The sequence below is a fragment of the Misgurnus anguillicaudatus genome, chromosome 15, assembly GCF_027580225.2.
Source record: "Misgurnus anguillicaudatus chromosome 15, ASM2758022v2, whole genome shotgun sequence".
Classification (NCBI taxonomy): Eukaryota; Metazoa; Chordata; class Actinopteri; order Cypriniformes; family Cobitidae; genus Misgurnus; species Misgurnus anguillicaudatus.
The window spans coordinates 18,020,721-18,036,099 of record NC_073351.2 but is presented as its reverse complement, the minus strand read 5'-3'; the positions used below and the strand labels follow the sequence as shown (position 1 = coordinate 18,036,099).

At 42.4% G+C, this 15,379-nt stretch overlaps 1 protein-coding gene across 1 annotated transcript; it reads right to left on the bottom strand.

The window, feature by feature from the left end:
- Window positions 1–6,348: 6,348 nt before the first annotated feature.
- Window positions 6,349–15,259, bottom strand: znf296 (zinc finger protein 296). The gene is made up of 3 exons (XM_055173851.2): window positions 14,625–15,259; window positions 12,676–13,005; window positions 6,349–9,202 (listed from the first exon to the last, which is right to left on the bottom strand). The coding sequence occupies exons 1-3, from the start codon at window positions 14,674–14,676 to the stop codon at window positions 7,689–7,691; spliced, it is 1,896 nt and encodes a 631-aa protein (XP_055029826.2). The 5' UTR covers window positions 14,677–15,259; the 3' UTR covers window positions 6,349–7,688.
- Window positions 15,260–15,379: the final 120 nt, after the last annotated feature.

Here is a 15,379-nt window from a genome sequence, read left to right as displayed (position 1 = left end):
TCTTTGTTTATCTGCGATGTATACAAATAAATTAATTTCAACAAAATTTCCTATGTCTGAAACAAATTACAGACTATGGCCGTTTCTCAATCCGAAGGCTGCAGCCTCCGGAGGTCGCATTTGCAGGCTGCATCCGTCATAAAAACGGTCTGATTTTAGAATATTAACAATCATAAAGTTGACTATTATTCTCAATTAATCGTAAATTGTTGTATGACTAGCGAATGTATCGCTCAGTGAACATAAATAAACCAGGATTCATGACGTATGCAGCCTACATTGCGACCTCCGGAGACTGCAGCCTTCGGATTGAGAAACGACCGAAGTGATGTGTAACACATGTGCCACTAGATGGCACTGCAACGCAACCGCTTAGAGATCCCACCACAAAGTTCTCACACTAAACCTCAGGGTTTACATTTATGCATTTGGCAGACGCTTTTCAAATGTCAAAATATTTACTGATATGATAGAGAGTCTACATTGCCAACGCTTAAACAGACGGGTTTATCCAAGCGTCCTCCGTTTTTCATGTTCCGTGCAGGGTTCGAACCTATAACCTTTGCATTGCCAATTTGCTCCACCGATTAAACTACAGGAACACATCTAGCGTTCCTTCAATTGATTTAAACGCTACAGTTTGCATAATTTATTTAAATGTCTGGATGTTTTAAATAGGCTATAAAGAATCCAGACCTGAAAAACAATGCTGCTCGCGTCCGCGTTAAAAACGTTCTGACAAGCTTACAACAAGGGCTAAATAAACACGGCTAATAATGAGATGGATGAACAATCACACGCGATTAACTCGGTTATCGGTGCCTATGTTCTGTAGGCTACATATGGTCTCTAGTTAGAGAGGATTATGTCGTAATGACAAAGGTCGCTGACCCGCCCAGTAGATTTTCACACTCGCGACGCGTCCACGACTTCTCCAGCTCCCACGACCCACAGCAAGAGTCTGTCTACTCACAGGCATCAATTAGCACCAGTCTGTTCCCAGGCACTGCACCGGTGCCCTATGCAAAGTTTCATGAGAATGGGATGAAACCGGGTCAGAAGGTCGACAACTGAAAGACAATTAACTCAGTATCTTGTATTTAACGCTCTGGCTCAATACATGTTTTACTACCACACTAAATTTACTCTATTTGCATATTTAACTGGTTTACATATCTGTGTCACTACAAAGCTACTATGTCCGTTGAACCGCGCGCGCGCACAACCGTTTAAATGTTTAGGGTCACTCAACACTCACGTCACTAAAACCCACATGAATAAAGCTGTAATATAGGCTACTTTAGTGTAAGTTATTAAAATTCCTAGATAGCCCACTTAAGTGTTACCTTCCCTGCTAAAAAAACAAATAGACACCATCACAGAAATTCAATTGGTTTTATTGGGAATTTTATTGGTTCTAATGGAATATGGCCCAAAACATACTACAGTGTATTGGTCTTTGTTGGTCTCTAATGGTATGGATTGGTTCTAATGGAATATGGCCCAAAACACACTACAGTGTAGTGGTTTTAATGGTAAAAGCTAATGGTTCCTAATGGAAACCATTAGAATTGTCTGTAATTTCAGCAAGGTTATCATAGTAAATATTAAAATAAACTTAATTACACTACAGAATACTATATATAAATGAAGCATAGTAATTGCTATAATAAACTACAGTTTACAATTGTGATACTAAAGTAAACTACTAAAACTAAACACTTTTTTCATGTGGGACGCTTCGGCTGTAGGTGTGCTTGAAAATAGTGTTGCAGCGAAAGATAAATAATTGTATAAACATAATGTCTTTTATTACAAACAAAGGGGTTATTTTATTTAAATGAAAATGTTTTTATTGAAGGCCAAATAAATGAAGAAAAGGCCAAATAAATAAACGAAAATCATCCAATAAGAGAATAGACTTCAATCTGTTTTTAAAATCATTCCAGGTAGCTCAAGACAATTTTGTGTTATTCCATAATTTCACGAGTTTCCTATCATTCTGAAATGTTGAAAGTGTCCCTAATCTTTTAAAAGGTAGTATTTTCTTTCCTACTAGTGATCCAAAACAAACATTCCTCAAAATATCTTCCTTTGTGTTTAACAGAACAAAGAAATGTGTAGAGTTAAGGTTGAGTAAATGATACAGAATGCTCATTTTTTTGTGTGAACTATCCCTTCCATGGAAACATCTACTTAACTCCCCTAGTTCCTTCTTTAACCCAGTCCACATTTTTGATATAATCTACACTCTTACCAACACTCTGAAAGAGGTGTTATTTTCTGGGGGGCAAACAACAAAGTCACTAAGCTCACTTAAGTAAGGGTTGCTCCCTTAGGGTTACTTGTGACATCATGAACATGACAGAGATGTGAGAAGACTGCTGTGGAATAAGGACGAGTTCAACCAGTCTGTCTGTCCAGTGCCAAGAGAGTCTGTTCTCACCTGTATCTCACTCACTGTGTTTGTGTGAACTTGTGTTTGTGCCAGATTGATAGTGGAGGTCACCAGGTGCTGTGCGATTTTCCCCCTTATCCCAGTAACACAGCTTGTTTGAGAGGTTATTAAAGTGGCATGTGTGTGACCGTGAACATGTATATGGGAAAACAGAGGTGTTGCCACTTAATTTGACCCTGTTGGTGTCATATTTGTGGAAGAGCTATAATGATATTAAGCCTCACTATACGCTCAGAAAAAAAGGTACAAAAGCCATCACTGGGACGGACGGTACCCTTTTAATATGCAATACTGTATGTATGGTACTAATATGCACTCTTAAAGTAGAAAGGTGTACTTTTTAACTTTATGACTTTTCCCTTGAGGTGATGTGCCTGGATGAACTGACAGCAAAAAAGTAATTGTGGCACACGTCATTATTGAATGTGTGATGTCTGATGAATTAGTGTTCATCACACAAACACAGGTGTGGTGATCATTGGTCTTATTTTTGGACGATGACAGTCACTACTGTCAGTGTTTGAAAAAGAATGAGTGAAGAGGCCATAAAAGGGACATTTCACTTTTTTAAGATGTCAAATAAATCTTTGGTGTCCCCAGAGTACATAGGTGAAGTTCTAGCTCAAAATATTATATAGATAATTAATTATAGCATGTTAAAAGTGCCACTGTATTTTAGGTGTGAGCAAAAATGTGCCTTTTTTGGGGGTATCCTTTTAAATGCAAATGAGCTGATCTCTGCACTAAATGGCAGTGCTGTGGTTGGATAGTGCAGATTAAGGGGCGGTATTACCCCCTTCTGACATCACAAGGGAAGGCAAATTTCAATGACCTATTTTTTCACATGCTTGCAGTGAATGGTTTACCAAAACTACGTTTCTGGGTTGATCTTTATCACATTTCCTAGGTTGATACAAGCACTTGGGCCCAATTATAGCACTTAAACATGGAAAAAGTTAGATTTTCATGATATGTCCTCTTTAAAAGATTTCCCTTCATGTTGCACATAAAATTGCATAATTTTATAAGGCCAATTTTTGGCTAAACGTTCTGTTTAACTTCAAATAATCTGTAAAGTATCTAAAACACATTAATTATTTCATATGGGAATGTCTTTGGGAATGTGACATTTCTGCTATAACAAGATTATCGCCTTGCTTGTTGCGGTGAGATGGGCCATATCTGCGGCTGCTCTGTCCATTGCACTGTGGAATCAGAACCTGTTCATCCAGTATGAAGTGTTTTTGGACAGCTGGACTGTTGCCCGTCTCTCCCACGCAAGGGCCACTAACACTAATCGCTGTGGCGGGGATGGGCAGTGGGGTGGGCGGTAATATTAGGGTTCAGGTTTCTTTTTGTGGTCTTTGCGGAGGAAAGGAGGGACGTTACCACAAGGAGGATGGTATTGGATGGTTTGCGAACAAGGATAAAGAAGTACTCGAGAGCTTTTCTGTGGTTTATCTTGTTTGCCACCTTCTTTTGCACTTTCCCTCTCGCTTTCTCTCAGTCCCATTGATGTCATCACAGTAGTGATCGTCCTATGGGAAAAACAACAAGGACTCGGTGATACTCAACTATCCTTAAACCTCCTAAGACCCGAGCTTTGGTTTGTCTTTTTTCAAACTTCTTCCAGCTATTTTGGGGTTAGGAAGAACCAATAAATAAAATAACCAAAGATTTTTCTTTGAACGTGAAGCAGTGTAATTGTCCACGTTTGTATTCAACAAGTTCAAGTTACACAGAATTAAATATTATGTTGCAAAGAACAAAAAAATTGATGAAATCTAGGTCTTAGGAGGTTAATAAAAGTCATAATTGAAATAACTTTTCAAATGAAAACTGTTGGGCTTCACTGTAAAAATTTGGTTCAACTTAAAAAAGTACAAAACCTGGTTGCTTTAAATTTTTGAGTTAATTCAACTAAAAAAATTAGTTGACAAGAACTTTTTGAGTTAAATAATATTTGAAAAGTTGAATTAATCAATAACATTTTAAGGCAACCAGGTAACTTAATTTAAGTTAAACCAACAAATATTTTTTTACTCTGCATTTATTGCAGACATGGCAAAAATCTTAGTCTCATATGCTCTGCATAAAGTGCTGTGCATGCATAAATCTCATAAAAATGCAATAATATGCAAGTCTTTAATTGCCTACAGATGTTTATTTGATAAGACCAGGATTTCGCTGCATTTTACCTTCAATCTTTCAGGACACATTGTCATCATTTTCCTATTCACGTTGAGTTTCGTGAGAATTGGTTTTGCATGAGCTTGCTTTAAAAAGAGAGTGTTCACTTAAAGGGAATGAAGCATTTGAAGGTTTCTATTTATGCCATTAAGAAAATCTTGAGAGGTAAGGTTTTGTGAAGACTTCAATACGGTACAGACAATGAACAAGGCTACGATTAAATGAATCTGGAAGACCTCCCCCACATGAGACGACAACATGTTTAGATGCACGTTTCAAGGGTTTTTGCCAATTAAGCAGACATGACCCTAAGACCACACGCATTCGGCCCTTTTGACCCAAAAGAAGTAGACACTGGAGTGTCGGTTCTATTGGGAAGACTTGCAGTTCATTCATTTATCGTTCTTTTACAATAAATCATAATATAGCTTTCGTTTGAAGGTTATCTAACATCCACCACCAGCACTTGGGTTCTCGTTCTCATGTTTATGCATCTTACCCTTGCCTTCTTTCTTTAGCTATTATTTTCATACCAAAGCATTTGAGATTCACCTGCCGGCATAAAACTACAAAAGTTGGACATTTACCCTCCCTCTGCCTTTGACACTTCACCCAGTGGACACGACATGCACTTAACTCTTAAGAAATGTCCTGTGGCATGTGTTGTAACTGAAAAACACACACATATCTCAAAGTCCACACACACCTGCAGGCTAATGCGGTCAGTTACCTGTTACCACGCCCTCCATACGGTGAGTGCAGGTAAAGATAGAAATAGCAGCAGCCTGATTGGTCAGCAAAGGTAAACACCGGCCAGTCTCGGCTCAGCGGGGCGACGTGTCTGAGAGAAGGTGCGGAGAGGCGGCCCATAAGAGACAAAGGGCACCTGGGAATGTTTTCATCTGCCAGAGGCCATCTCAACTCACAGAAGCTCGTGTTACATTATGTAATTGGGCCCGTGCGGCCACCAAATGGTGCCGTGCGGGTTTGCGTGGCTTGGGTGGGTGTATAAGGTTTTGATAGAGGAGGACTGATACCAGTCCCATGTGATAACCTGCAATTCACCATCCTCTGAGAAGGACGAGGAAAAGGAATTTTGCTGATCTGCATAGATGTTGTAGATGACACATTAGACACCCCCCTCCACGCTTCGCTATCTTTCTCTCGTTCTCTGAAACGGTGATAATTGGAGATGGGGTGAGAGGTACATATGGTCCCTTCAATCCAACCTCCCCCAGTCCTGGATGAAAGCTCATTAAAAAGGTTGGTTGTTAATAAGCTAAAGGTTGTTAATGAGAGCGTCCCACTCGTTAAAGGGGGCAGAGATATGGACGTGGAGGTTTTGTCTCTTTAAAGAACCCTCACTCATTCCGGATCCCAGAAGTTTTTCTCGTCTCCTACTTCTTCCTGATGTATAATCAGTCATTCTTGTGTAATCTATCTGACAATCTCATCTTTTCACTTTACCTTGTTGTTTCGAGAGACACACCAACATGAATGACCCAGAGGTTTAGTCAGATACGACTGTACCAAACATACAACTAACGGACTATGACTCAGGCGGCGGAGCAGGATTTAACAACAATAGCCCTGAAGAAGAACGGTTCTTCTGTGTAAATACTGGTGATGAGATCTGAGACATGTAGCGGCAGGTTTCGACTTTACCGTTCACACATACTTACACACACAAGTACACCCTCTGACTTTGCCTCAGTCTTTTAATGAGCATCTGAATAGGCATAGAAATAACACAATTTTAAGTTTACATGACAGCAAAGTTTTGGCCTACACATAAAATAATGGAAGAAACACATTACATATGAACCAACAGAAATAACAAATACATCATAGTCACAAAGAGCTTTGTGTTCACAATTCAGTGCTCCCTGAAGAGATGATGGACACTACCGTATGTCCAACCGTTTTCACATTTGTCAATACAAAATTCCCTTTTGATATTATTGAATATTTATTTAATTTTTTTTACACAAAACAGACTGTAACATAACAGTTCCCTGCCAGAGTCGGATATAAACAATCATAAAAAACTGTAACAAAGCATTAGTTCCCTGTATAGATTTATAATATATCAGGTCTCTCATTCACACGTGCATACACACGCAAGTGCTCTCTTGGTCACCGGGTCAGTGCTGTGGTTCCCCGCCCAATCTTTTATCAGAACCGAGGTCATTCATTTGCGCAACCACAAAACATGCAGTGCCCTTCAAAAACCAATGAAAAAAAAATGAAAAGAACGTTAGCATTTGTATGTGCTTGGGCAGTGAAACAAATGTCTGTAAACAGACTAAACAGGCTCAAAATCGATTCATATTAGTTTTGTGTGCTAGAAAACCCATATTTGTGGAATATAGAGCAAAACGTCTGCGCAAACGAAAATACGTATTTACAAAATTCTTAACTAAATGGCAAGATGCTCAAATTGCCACAGACCCAATCAGTCCTGTTCAACATACATCGCACAAACCACCAACATGACCTTGTCATATAGTCGAGTAAGCACAAGCTGCATGAGCTTGATGAAAATCTGTATTACAATGTCTGCTGTCATTTGTGCAAGACAGTGACAATATCATTTTGTCCTAGAAACGTGAACCTTTAAGGCTCTACGGTGCCACAACAGTGTAAACACAAGTTAATAATTGCATTTCAGAATTCAAAATCATAGCGCACATAGAGGTAACAGCCACTGTCCTGCTAATATTTCGGTATGATTGTCTTTTGAGACCCTGCAAAAACTCAAATGACTTAGGGAACATCACATACTCTGACCTGTTGTACAAGCCTGTGTAGGAATCCTCAAGGATCCTGTTGTAAGAGGAAGTGCTGATTGAAGTTTTGATAATAATGAATGGGCCTAGCTCAGATTTAAACCATGTTTTAGGCACTTGTACTGATGAATCTATCACAACTTGGTCAGATTAACTATGTGCCCAAGACCATGCACAAAGTTTAAAAGCTGTGGGCAAAAGGGCTTCACACTTGGTCATTTTGGTCATGATCAGAAAGTCATATGCTATTTTTATGCCGTGGTTGTACCCAGCGGTGCAGTATTGCCGGTTTCCTCTGAGGTAGGTGGCTCATCGAGATTAGCACTGACCCCCATCTCAGAGTCCTCCTCTTTAAATTTCTCTGATATGTCCACAGCGGATTCTGTGAGGGTTGTGATCGGAGCCCCTGACTGATCACTGATGGAGTCTTCCTCCATTTTGATGTTAACGCTGCCGTAGTCAGCAAGTGGGCTCTGGGTGTAGGCCCCAGCACTAGCGTGGGTGAGTCCGTGTACCTTCTTCAGATGTTTTTCCAGCGTGGCGTAGACGGTGAAGGGAACGGAACACAGCTGGCACTGAAAGGGGGCTCGTGTCCCCCGTGCGCCATGCGTCTTCATGTGTCGAGTCAGCTTACTGCTCTGCGCGCAGGCGTAGCTGCAGAGGCCGCAGCGATATGGCCTCTCGCCGGTGTGGCTGCGTCTGTGCACCGTCAGGTTGCTGCTGTTCCTGAAACATTTCCCACAAAACTCGCAGGCCTCCTCTTTCTTCTTCTTGCCTCCTACACTGGTGACCTGTCTCCTTTCGTTCTCTCTTTGCCAGTCCTGGACCATGTCCACAGCCTCCACCTCCTCTCTTTCCCACTCGCCTTGAGGACGATCTTCTCGTTCTGGGCGTTTTGGCGTGCAGTTGCCGCTGGCGATCCCGCTCTCCCCACTTCCACCTGTATCTCCGCTCTCCAGAGAGCCTTCTGAGGGACTGCCGTATGGAGACGGCTGCTGAGGTTCGCCTTGAACTTCTTCATCTGCATCTCTTTGAGGCTGGTAATACCGAAGCAGATTACGATCCGAAACCCTGGACTGAGAGGACGTCAGGGTGGTACCTCCTGGGTGCTTCCCTGACTCCGTGCCAGTTCCACTGGAAACATCATTATCTCCCGGTCCAGAAAGCTTTCTGTCCTCATCAGGGGTGGGATCAGGCATTTCTTGTCCGGCAGCTCGCCGATGGCTCCTCATGTGTCGTGCCAGTTCTCCACTCTGGGCGAAAGTGAGCTGGCAAATGCCGCAGTGGTACGGCCTATCGCAGGCGTGAGTGCGACGGTGGGCGGACAGGCTGCGCAGGGACTGAAAGCCCTGGCCGCATACCTCGCATGAGAAGGCTGTGTGGGGTGATTGAGCAGAGTGTGGGAAAGGTGACGCAGCCGGCGGAGAGGGGGACGGAGATGGTACCACTCCACCTGTGCCACAGCTGACCTCAGCTAGGCGCTGCAAACACATGGAGAAGTTCAGCCCTTGGAGTGCCGGGCTGGAACTGTGAGGCTTGTGAGGTCGGGACGGTCGTAGGGATGATGGCTGGAATGCGGTGGCGAGGGTGGCACCCAGGTGACGTGGATCCATCATGGCTGCTGCTGGTTTGGATGATTGTGCGATGGTGTCGTCCTCTACCTGGTAGATGTTGAGAGAATGCGTGTTTTGAGCATGCTGAAGGAGAGCCCATGCATTGGAGAACACACACTGACATGCCTGGCAGGTGAAAATAGATGGTTCCTCTGTATTGGAGAAGAACAGAAAGAGGAAGAAAACAAATCAGTTTGTAACTCAAATACTAATAGTATTTATGTAATATAGTACATATACAACTACATATACAATAATGTTGAACTATAGCAACTTTGCGGACAAGTTTGTTCATACTAAACACTACTATATAATGTATCGATAAATGAAACATGATATAAAACATACACGTACAGTGCTGCCCAGACCTGTAGCTAGGTGTTCTAGGGATCATAAATCCTAATCTATATGACAAAACATTCAGAGCGGAAAGTGTCATGAGGCCGTCATTGTGACAACAATAAAATGAAATGGGCAGCAGAAAGAAAAGGCTGCAGGCGAGGGAGTTTGATCATTTACAGCAAACAGAACAGGTAAGACCACAAAGTACATGTGAAAGCAGGGCAGTCCATGTCTAAATACAGAACAGAATACTAGCTTACTTCTTTCCGCATACTGTGCAGTATACCTGCATTCTGCTTACTCTTAATCATTGAGAAATTAACATGCATAAATAGTAGTAATCTGTTGCCATGTTGATATTGCATGCATAAAATGAATGAATGCATTGGTGAATCTTAAAAAATAAAAATCATCTTTTTCCATTGTGACACTGACATGTCTGTGATCTTATTATGAAAATAATACAAATAATTAAACTACTATTGTTTGTTGTTACACACTAAAAAATGCTGGGTTATTTTCAACCCAGCTTTGGGTTAAAAGGATGAACCCGACCCAACTTTGGGTTAAAAACATAAACAGTGTAATTTTTGCCAATTCAAATTGAAATGTAATAGTGATGTTTTCCTCAGCCCACGTCACTGAAACTCCCACAGCTTCACCTCTGAGAAGCCAGTTTCCTCATTTGTCTAATTTTTAGGCAAATAAAGCGTTAGAAAAGCATGTCATAAATTTTTACAGAGAAAGCCCTGCAGGTATTCGAGTAATAATGAGTTGGTAATAGCCGTGTCTTGCACACCGGTTGAGTCGAGCCTTATTTGATTAAAGGTGTGCTCACAGGACGACCAGGTGACTGCAAATAGATGGACTGAGACAGAAGCAAATGGGTGCAGATGGGTTCCTTTAACAGCTCTGATGGTATTTTTAAACGTGGTAAGCTTTGTCTCCATTTCTGAGAGCCACTCACCAATTAAGCTGCAAATTGCTAATTAGCGGAACGGAGCAAACGAAGGTTTTATGCAAATGAGTCCTGACTCAGCCTCCTTGATAAATGGGGCCTGTCTGCAAAGAGGATCCAAAAACTGGAAAATTAATTTCATTTTTCTCCATTCTCTTCTGAAGGGTTCAAAGCAGAGTGCTGTAAGCCTCTTTAACGTCTCCTCGAATCAAAATCCTTCTGCATTTTATTGGGAGGGGGGGCGAAGGAGAAGATTAAATGGAGCCTCTCCTATTCTCTTGTCTCTTGGAGAAGCACAAAAAGAAAGCAGAACACCAGATCTTGGAGCCTCTGGGATGAAGGTTAAAATGGGAATGACATGGTGAAGGTATACGGAAAAACATGTTTAATTTAAGATCAAAAAGAAATAGTTGCACAGGTCATTGAAAACGACAGAAAAATCATCACTCCTGTGACTGCACCTATACCCCCCTTCCAAACAACACCCTCTATTCCTTCAAATCTCTCCCTCGGGTGGAGGGTGCAAAGCAGGGGTGGAGGGGCTTTTGTCTCTGGGTCCTGGAGTGAAACACAATACTCAGCCGGTCCCTCTCTTTCTTTCATTTTTCCTCTCACTCTTTTTTGTAAGGATTCCCATTTGGCCCAGGGTAGCAATTGCATATTAAGCAGAAGCAATAACCGCTAATTAAAAATGCAGATTGGCTGGGAGCGCTAACAAGCAGCAGGCAAAATCTTCTCTCTCTAGGGAAGAGAGAGAGAGAGAGAGAGAGAGAGAGAGAGAGAGAGAGAGAGAGAGAGAGAGAGAGAGAGAGAGAGAGAGAGAGAGAGAGAGAGAGAGAGATAGTTGAAAAGAAGAGTAGAGAAAGCTGGAAGAAATAAAAATAAGCGAGGCATTGATACATTGTATAAACCAATTTAAGAGTCCATTACACCGCACGGCTCTTCAAAAATCATGGTCTCTGTCACTTTTCCTCACCTATCTCAAGCAAACACACACATATTCTCCTGTCTGATGGGTTGTGGGGTAACAGATTTTTATGGGATGAGTCAAAATGAAAGCACAAAAACGCCCAATCACTCAGTCACAACACCTAGTATGCCAACTGCCTACCTAACATACTGACACCTGCGACCCGGTCCAGAAGTGTGGGTATGAAGCATTTTGGTAAGCCATTGTCACTGGACAGTCACGCAGACCCGTCAATTAAAACATCATTCCATTCACTTATTGTATATCAAGCATCTATTTCTAGTTTCAATACCAAAGATTGTTGACAGTAAGGAAGTAACACATTAGTCTAGTTTGCACCCTCTTAGCCTAACACCTTTATCAGCAACGCACACCTTCACACACTAAAAAAGCATGAGGGACCGAACCCCAGAAAAGCGAGAGATGCGGACGAACGGAAGTTGAGCTTGTAAAGGAAGGAAGTTCAAACATGTGTACAGGAGGGAACGACCGAAAGAGTGAGCAAGTGTGCGTTCAGTTGATAATGACCAGTCATAACTAGTGTTGGGTAATATGGTGAGTATACTTTTGGTCAGGGATGAAAAATATATAAATAAGGTATATCGTCAAAGGGCGTCGCTCAATAATCACGTGGGAACTTTTTAAACATCCTCTACTGATAATCTAACAAATATTTGCTGGTGTTAAGAATCCAGCCGGCCTGGAGAAACTGTGTAGGTCACGCTTCAATAGAAGAGACAGAGAAACACAAACACCTGCAGAGGCCAATGATTCCCTTTAGGGCTGAAAAACAGAAAAGTAGGTACTATTACGCACACACACATACCTACCAACATCCTGTTCAACAGTCAAAAAAGCACATTTTCAAAATTCTTCACAACTGTCCTTAAGCAGGCTATAGGTTCGTGACTGTAGGTGGACAAGGGAAAAGGTTATCTCTTATTTTTTAAGAGAGCAGTGAGAAGCTCCATGTCAACACCTGCAATAAGTGACACATGTTGAAATAATAAGGGGTTTGAGGACAGCGTGTTGCTGTGAGCTATGGGAGTTGTGCAGTTGGGTGGCCTGACTGTGCTGTTTACCTGGCCACTTCACCTGAGAGACAGAGCCAAGGAGATGCTCAGGTGTGCTCAGGTGCGTTTCGGTCACCCCCTAGGGTGCGGGTATAAGTGTACGTTTGTTCGCGTGCGTAGCAGAAGTGCCTATCCCTTCCACTCAATTAGACCCGGCGTCTCTAACTCACCAAGCCCTCAGTGCCACAGCAACAGCGGTCTAATGAGCCGGACTGGGGACAAGGTGTTTAAATGAGGGGACAGTTTTACAAAAAAAGACACTAATTAGCACCTAGTACTCACCGGCTCTTTTCGCCTCCACCCTCGCACCTGGCTCTTCCTTGCATCTCCTGTCCGTCATCCGTCGGAGCTCCACGTAACCTGCCTCCACCGGCGTTCCCGGGCCACATCGGAGCGTCCGATTGGCTGGAGATTGAGGGGTGTGGTCCTGAGGCAGAACTCTGGCGCTGCCGCATCCGCCCTGTTTGTGCTGGATGAAGGTGAGGATGTGGGCAAGCGGGAATGCTTGACCACACTGGCCGCAGGTAAGCAGATCACGCCCTCCAACTTCGTGCTGAGGCGGTTGCTCGGGCGATGGGGACGAGCCGGGGACAATCGTGGACTCTGGAGCATCTACGAGTGGATGAAACATAAAAGAGAGCAAATGAGTCAGTTTCTTCAAAGAGAAAACTCCAAGTGGCTCTGAAAGCCCCCGGTGTGTGTTTTTTTTTTTATGTGCTACTTTCAGTTCTCTGCATTCGTCCGTGTTAAACTGTCACCATCAGCAATGCTCCGTCTGGTCAGCAGACACTGACCACTTCCTGCGTCTCTGCCACCGACATCTGCTTTGCACAGGAAGCAGCGAGATGCAGCTCCGATGCACTTGAGCAATTGGCCCATTAGTACACAATGATACATCAGGCACTTTGCACTGTATTCATCCCACCACAAAACTGCTGATCTGAACAAGGTGTCTTTCACACCAGTCATAACCGCTGCACGTATAAGCAATGAAGTACTGTATGTAAATCTAGCAAAGGTCAATGCTGACCCAAATAGAAGTTTGTAACAAATATAATGTGAACCCAGTTGCAAGAAACTTTTGATGTTAAGTAAACACATAGTTCATACTTTAAGAGGTTTTTTAGTTGTAGTTTAATTGGTGGAGCACTGCACCAGCAACACAAAGGATGCGAGTTTGATTCCCCAGAACACAAATACGGATAAAAATGTAAACCTTAGATAAAAGCACCAATGCACAAACGTAAAAAAAAACATTCTCTGTACTTGAACTGAAAGTCTAGTGCACCCAAGAGAGGAACTTGTCCTTTGGCCTGGGTGCCGCCACTGTGGTCATGGGTTCGAGGACACACATACACATACAGCCAGCCTGGACTGGATTCACCTGCCCAGGCTGGGCTGTCCATGCCGCTGCAGGTACAGACAATCCCGGGGAGGGCAGGATTTCACTGGTGGTTACTCAAAAATGTCACCTTTCCTGTTTCAACAGCTCTGGCTGTTTGCGCCGACACGCAAAGGCGCGGCTGTTGTACGCGCGCGCACACACACACTAGACTCGAGACTTGTGGTCAGGTGAGGCACGCATGGCTGACCCCAGTTAGAAGATAAAGCGAAAAAAATAGCATGTCACAATCAAAACAACATTTCACTACTGTACAGTACAGTAGGATGTTTTTCGCAAACTATTTTTATTATAAATTAATTACTAAAATCAATAAACTTAAATTAGTTAAAAGTAAAAAAACGTGTTTATCACATTTCGAGAATAACTACTTGTATAACCTGAATATATATGTGAACAAAACTATCTAATAGACGCTAAAGTGAAAAAATGACGACAAAAAAACAAAAACAAAAATATTGTAAAGATGCAATAAGGAAGTACAATGTTGTTGCTTCAACTCGTTCTGACTGTCTAAGGAAACGTGTAACGACAAATGACTTAAACAATATACAAACACGCACATATATAGACATATACATAATTATGTCACGAACAGACTGCAGATAATTTACATTTAACACGTAATATATACAAATATAAACATGAGGGTGGGTTGTAACTCCAATGTCAAGTACGCGCACTAGCCACAAACCACGTGAAAACTTACTGTACTGATAACACGTTGATTTTTGATCACCATTACACATTTAAATCTTCATATATGCAAGAATTGCTTGCTTTTTCGTGTTTAAATGTGCAAAAAATAAATAAAATGAATTAAGCTTACCTTGCATTACGCTCAGGTGTTGCGGTCTGCTGCCGAGTTTACGCCTGGACATAGCGTGACACTATTTTCTCAACTTACTACACCAGAGCTAACCTGACAGTTTAAAAGTGTCATATACCAGCAGTGATGTGCGAAATAGACTGTCGCTGTACTCGTACGTCGGTCAGTGTTCAAGTTCATACTGTCTGTCTGTCTGCTGGCCCTGGAGGAGGAGGGCACGAGAAACGCCTCCAGTCCGTCAGCCCGCCCCACATCCTCCTCATCATCTTCCCTCTTTCTTATCAGTGACCTTATTAAACAACTCTGCTGATATTAAAAAAACAGCATCGGTGCAACCTTAAAGCATCCAAACTCTTAATCTTCGTTATCTCGCTGCCGTTTTGATGTAATTATGTAAATAGTGACTTTGATGGCGCGCAGCTGGTGCTTTACACCAATAAAACGCTCTGGTTGAGGATGTGGGTAAAGAGGAAGTGGCTTTTATCGAGGTCGACTGAGACAGGTGTTTGCCTGTCCGGCTTATTTCGAAACCCAAAGTAACTGTCGTTTTATTTTCAGGCACTTGCTTCTCTAATGTGGATGGCGGGTATGTATAAAGGCAGATACGGACACCGTACGATGTGGTTAATTTCCCATTCAGTCTAATTGCAAGTTGAGTGGAATCACGTGTATTTTAAACAGCAAAGCGCGCCATCTTGCGGCGACGACACGCAATGGTAATAATGCCAGTTTATTTATGCAGTTGGCAAACGCTT

Bases quoted from the DNA above. Each gene is read 5' to 3' on its own strand.
- znf296 (XM_055173851.2), bottom strand. From the start codon at position 14,676: ATGTCCAGGCGTAAACTCGGCAGCAGACCGCAACACCTGAGCGTAATG. The intron at 13,006-14,624 runs GTAAGCTTAATT...ATCCACTCGTAG, and splicing joins ACACCTGAGCGTAATGCAAG to ATGCTCCAGAGTCCACGATT. The intron at 9,203-12,675 runs GTGAGTACTAGG...TCTCCAATACAG, and splicing joins GGTGGAGGCGAAAAGAGCCG to AGGAACCATCTATTTTCACC.